Source organism: Arachis stenosperma, chromosome 3 (genome assembly GCF_014773155.1).
Source record: "Arachis stenosperma cultivar V10309 chromosome 3, arast.V10309.gnm1.PFL2, whole genome shotgun sequence".
NCBI classification, from domain to species: Eukaryota; Viridiplantae; Streptophyta; class Magnoliopsida; order Fabales; family Fabaceae; genus Arachis; species Arachis stenosperma.
In genome coordinates this window covers 22,499,317-22,504,024 of record NC_080379.1, presented here as the reverse complement: position 1 = coordinate 22,504,024, position 4,708 = coordinate 22,499,317, and the positions used below count along the sequence as shown (strand labels likewise).

General features: G+C 29.0%; 1 protein-coding gene across 1 annotated transcript; it reads left to right on the top strand.

The window, feature by feature from the left end:
• Nucleotides 1-2,286: 2,286 nt before the first annotated feature.
• On the top strand, nucleotides 2,287-4,141 carry LOC130966254 (putative cyclin-D6-1). Its single transcript, XM_057891042.1, has 6 exons — nucleotides 2,287-2,524; nucleotides 2,612-2,692; nucleotides 2,805-2,900; nucleotides 2,980-3,190; nucleotides 3,268-3,398; nucleotides 3,750-4,141. The coding sequence occupies exons 1-6, from the start codon at nucleotides 2,345-2,347 to the stop codon at nucleotides 4,059-4,061; spliced, it is 1,011 nt and encodes a 336-aa protein (XP_057747025.1). The 5' UTR covers nucleotides 2,287-2,344; the 3' UTR covers nucleotides 4,062-4,141.
• Nucleotides 4,142-4,708: the final 567 nt, after the last annotated feature.

Sequence of the window (4,708 nt, the reverse complement as noted above, 5' to 3'; positions counted from 1 at the left end):
ATTTTTATGACGGTTTAAAAAACATTACTGATTTGAACATTACCAATGAATTGAATGATGAGCAATTTTAGATAATCGTTAGTAATATCGTTGCTAAATTATTTGTGACAATGTTAAATATATAAAATCATCACTCATTTATAACACTTATCGGATGATTTTTTTTTATTATATTCATCAATGAGTTTGGAACATAGGAAAAAATTGTATGTAATTTATTTAGTCCAAGTCACATTGTTATCTTTCTCTAATTACTTTCAAGTCGTTCAATAAAGTCGATCGAACCACTAATAAGGAATTGAAATCTATGTCATTAAGCTTATGATTTCAGATGATGATGGCAATGGACAATGCAAGTAGTAAGTACCGAATATCGATATATGATTTAATTTTGTCCTAATATTATTTGGTAGTCTCTTGAATTCCAATATATTTATTTATTGATCAATACAATTAAGGACACAAACCTTTGACCTAGATATAAACATGAAAAAGGTTATTTTAATGTTTGTAGCGAGCCATCTAATTAACTGATGAGATGAATAAATATAACGGGATATTATTAATTAAACACAAAGAAACCTAATCCCACTTATGGGTTTGTGTTAAGAACATCATGCTTCATTAATCATTATATATTCTTATTACTATGCATTGAAATGCTGGTTCACTGCATCGATCACTCATCAATTACGGTGACATTGAATTGGTCTTGGGTGCATGCATGCCTAAGGCAATATCTCATCATTATATATGACATAGTTTATTATGCATATCAATAATTTATCTCTTATTTTAAATTGTTAGTCACCTAAACGTTGTTATTTGAATTATTGAATAGTGGCTCCATTTTGATAGTAAGTAGCATTTCCCATTTATACCACTTTATGTCATGACCAATCATGTTCAATAAGTACATAATATCACATAGATATCGGATCAAATTCAACTTAAACTTTTTTCCTTTTAATATATAATATCAATTGTTAATCAACAGAGAAACATAAATTCAAATTCAATACTTGAATATGATACTAAAATATCTTAATTTAACGGTGACTAAATATAATATTTACTTTCTCATTTTATAAATTTCTTTATTTTAGAAGATTTTGATTCTTTGTGGAATGAATTTAGATCTTTTAAATTGGAAAAATTAGTCAAGTAATAAAATGAAAAAATTAATTATAGTTGAATTTGTAACTTCTATCATATGTGAGTCGAGTAATACTATACATTTAAGTCTTTCTGTTAACGAAATCTAATTAAATTAATCTAACATAACAAAAATTAATTATTGTTAGTATTATTCTAAATCTTATTGTTTAATTTAGTTGGACTTGATTTATAAAAAGATTTTGATGTGTAACATTATTCATATGAGTCTTACTATCTTAATTCAATTGTTGATTATATATTTATTTTTTTACTTTATAAATCTTTTCATTTTAAATGATCTTAATCCTTGTGAAAATCACAAGTTATAAATATAGTGATTTGAGAATAAATGTGAATTTAATAATTTTAATATTTAGTTTTAATTCATTTAAAATTTTATATAAGATGTCAAAATTTAATTCATTAACTTAAGTTGAGTGAGTAGTTAGCTCACTTATTCACTTAAGTAAATATTAAAGATTTAAATATTATTTTATATATGCAATATCTCATTAATAAATAAATCGTTAAATAAATTTTTAATAAATAATAGAATAATCTTTATTTTACCGAATTAAAAAATACCATAATAAATAAAAAAAATTAATTGTTTATTCATCAAAGTGAAATAGTCTTTCTAAAATGAGATTGATCTCATTTCATTAATCATCTCCATTGTAAAGTAAAATTTAGAATAATTTTACCCTACATACACTGAAATTTAAAAGTTGAGAAGCACTTTCTTAGAATGGTTGTGAACTTGAAAAAAACAAATTGAGCTGGGCCTTGAGGATCTAACAACTCTGGTTCAGTTATTAAACCATCGCCTCATGCAACCAAAGGGGACCAACAACCCTTCCATTTCCCCAAAATTTAATATACCAATCAGAGAGAGAGAGAGAGATACATAGAATGAAGCAACGCTAATAAGAGCCAAGCAACTAGCTACACAGAAGAAGACTGCAAAGCTTTTTTCTTTTATTCATTTGAAAAAAAAAAAAACCAGAAAACTCCTCTCTCCCCCTCTCTCTCTCTCTCTCTCTCTCACTCACCAACTTTACTTTAAACACCAAAACCAACCTCTCTCTCTCTTCTCAGTACTCATTGAACAGTGCTTGAACTACTACTATTTACCTATTGAGAAGACCTTGCTTCGTTCTTGGACCACAAACAAGCACTCATATCCATGGAGTTTGACCTTGAAAATCCTCTACACAACTCTCATGCTCTTCCTCAATGGGATGCTGTTGCTTCACTATTCCACATTGAATCTCAACACACTCCATCTCACACTTACTTTCACTCTCTCAAAGCTTCAAACTTTAACATCTCTGTTAGAAGGGAACTCATTTCTCTAATCTCCAAGGTCCCCTTTTGTGAAAAGATCACATTTTTAAACTCATCAAATCTTGGGTTGCTTCCCTTTTTAATTATTTTATTTTTTCTTTTTCAGTTTTCTTGCAGTTTGGATCCACTTGTCTCTTACCTTTCTATCAACTATCTAGACCGGTTCTTGTCCAACCATGGGATACTGGTAAAGGAACCAAATTTCTTATTATTTGGATGATCCTATGATCTTATGTTTTCATATTTTATTTTTGAATACAGAAGAATAAGATAGATTCTAATTCCTTAAGATCTAACAGAAACAAAAGGCATGGGCCCTTAGGCTGCTTGCAATTTCTTGCATATCTTTAGCATCCAAGATGATAAAGCCAGGGTACTCTGCCATTGATACTCAGGTATATTCTAATTTAATTAATTAATTTTGTTTTGTTCTTGTGATATATTCATTGAAACTTGTGATGATTTTATTAACAGGCCCTTCTCATCAATGATGGTGGCATCATTTTTGAGACACAAACAATGCAAAGAATGGAAGGACTCATCTTGGGAGCATTGGAATGGAGAATGCGGTCCATTACCCCTTTCTCCTTCTTAACTTTCTTCATTACTTTAATATGTGTCAAAGACCCAATGGAACAGGTTCTCAAGAAAAGAGTGGCTGAAATTATATTCAAGTCACAAGGAGGTATCATATTTAATTTATGACTTCATTTGATGATAGTTTAAATAATAATGATTGCATCTTATGATATGATAATGCAGAGATAAAGCTTTTGGAATTCAAGCCATCTATAATGGCCGCATCAGCACTTCTTTGTGCTTCTCATGAACTCTTTCCTTTTCAATACCAAAGCTTCTCAGCAGCAATATCCAATTGTTTATATGTAAATAAAGTACATCTCTCATCCTTTACCATCATTATTATGAAAATTCAAATAGCAATTGATTTACATAACTTAAAGTATAGCAAGAGATTCAACTATATTAGGAATTTTCGTGGTTTTTATCATTGATCTAGATTATAAAATATACCGGTATTTTTGGTATAATTGAAAATTTTTCGACTAAAGTATAAAACTTGTGCCCATATACAAAATCAATTATCTTCAATCACTTAATTAGCCATTGTAATTGAATTTGACTAGTTGACAATATAAAACAATTTTAGACTGATAAACTCCTAAAATATGTCAAAACTTTATTGTATACATGAATAATAATAATGATATGATGCTATGGTGTAGGAAAACATGGTGAAATGCTATAATGTGATACAAGAAGTGGTAGGAATGGAGATGGAAGAAGAGGAGTGTGTGATCAATGAAGTTTCAAGTTCAGGAACACCAGTGAATGTGTTAGACTTGGACCATAAGTTTTCACTAAGCTCAGAAAGTGAGAAAACCAATAATAATGGAGGAATGGCCATAGTAGTAGATGATGATGATGATGAAGAAGCCTTGCAAGAGAAGAAGGATTTCATCATCAACAAGAGAAGGAAGATGAATAATAACAACAACAATCAAACGGTCCATGTTTCTCGGATTGCACAATGCTGATGATGAAGAAGAAAGTACTGTTCACAGAGGATAACATTTAATTAAAACCTCTTTGGTCCAACCGAAAGCGACTATGTCATTAGGCCTATTTAGTCATAGATAAGAGATTAAGAGAGATCTTTTATCTTCCAATTTGTAAAACTAAAAAGAGAATCAAATGGAGTGATGCTATATCGGTATATCCTAAAGTCTTTTTAGTAAGAAAAAATATAGTTAGATAATTAAAATATTAAACAACGGGAACAATAGATATATCGAATGTTTAATTCACTAGGTGTATGAATGCTTATCCTAATATTAAGATTTAGGTGGATAATTTAGAGTGTAGTATGTTTTTATTTTATTGAGCTAATTTTAGAGTTTATTGTTCACATTGTTCATAAAATTTATTTTTTTACCTAGCAAAGTATTTTTAGGTAGTGTTTGGTAGAGAGACAGAGACAAAAAGACTAAGAGACAGAGACTCAAAGGCTGAAATAAATCTCAGTATTTTGTTTGGTGTAAAGTGGGAGACAGAAAATGAAACAAAAATGAAACTCTAATTTAATTTGTACAAAATGTAAAATTAGAATTAATTAATTGAAATGAGGATATTTTAGGTATAAAATATTATTAAAGTTTTAGTTTTCGTCTCTAAAAATTTTAGT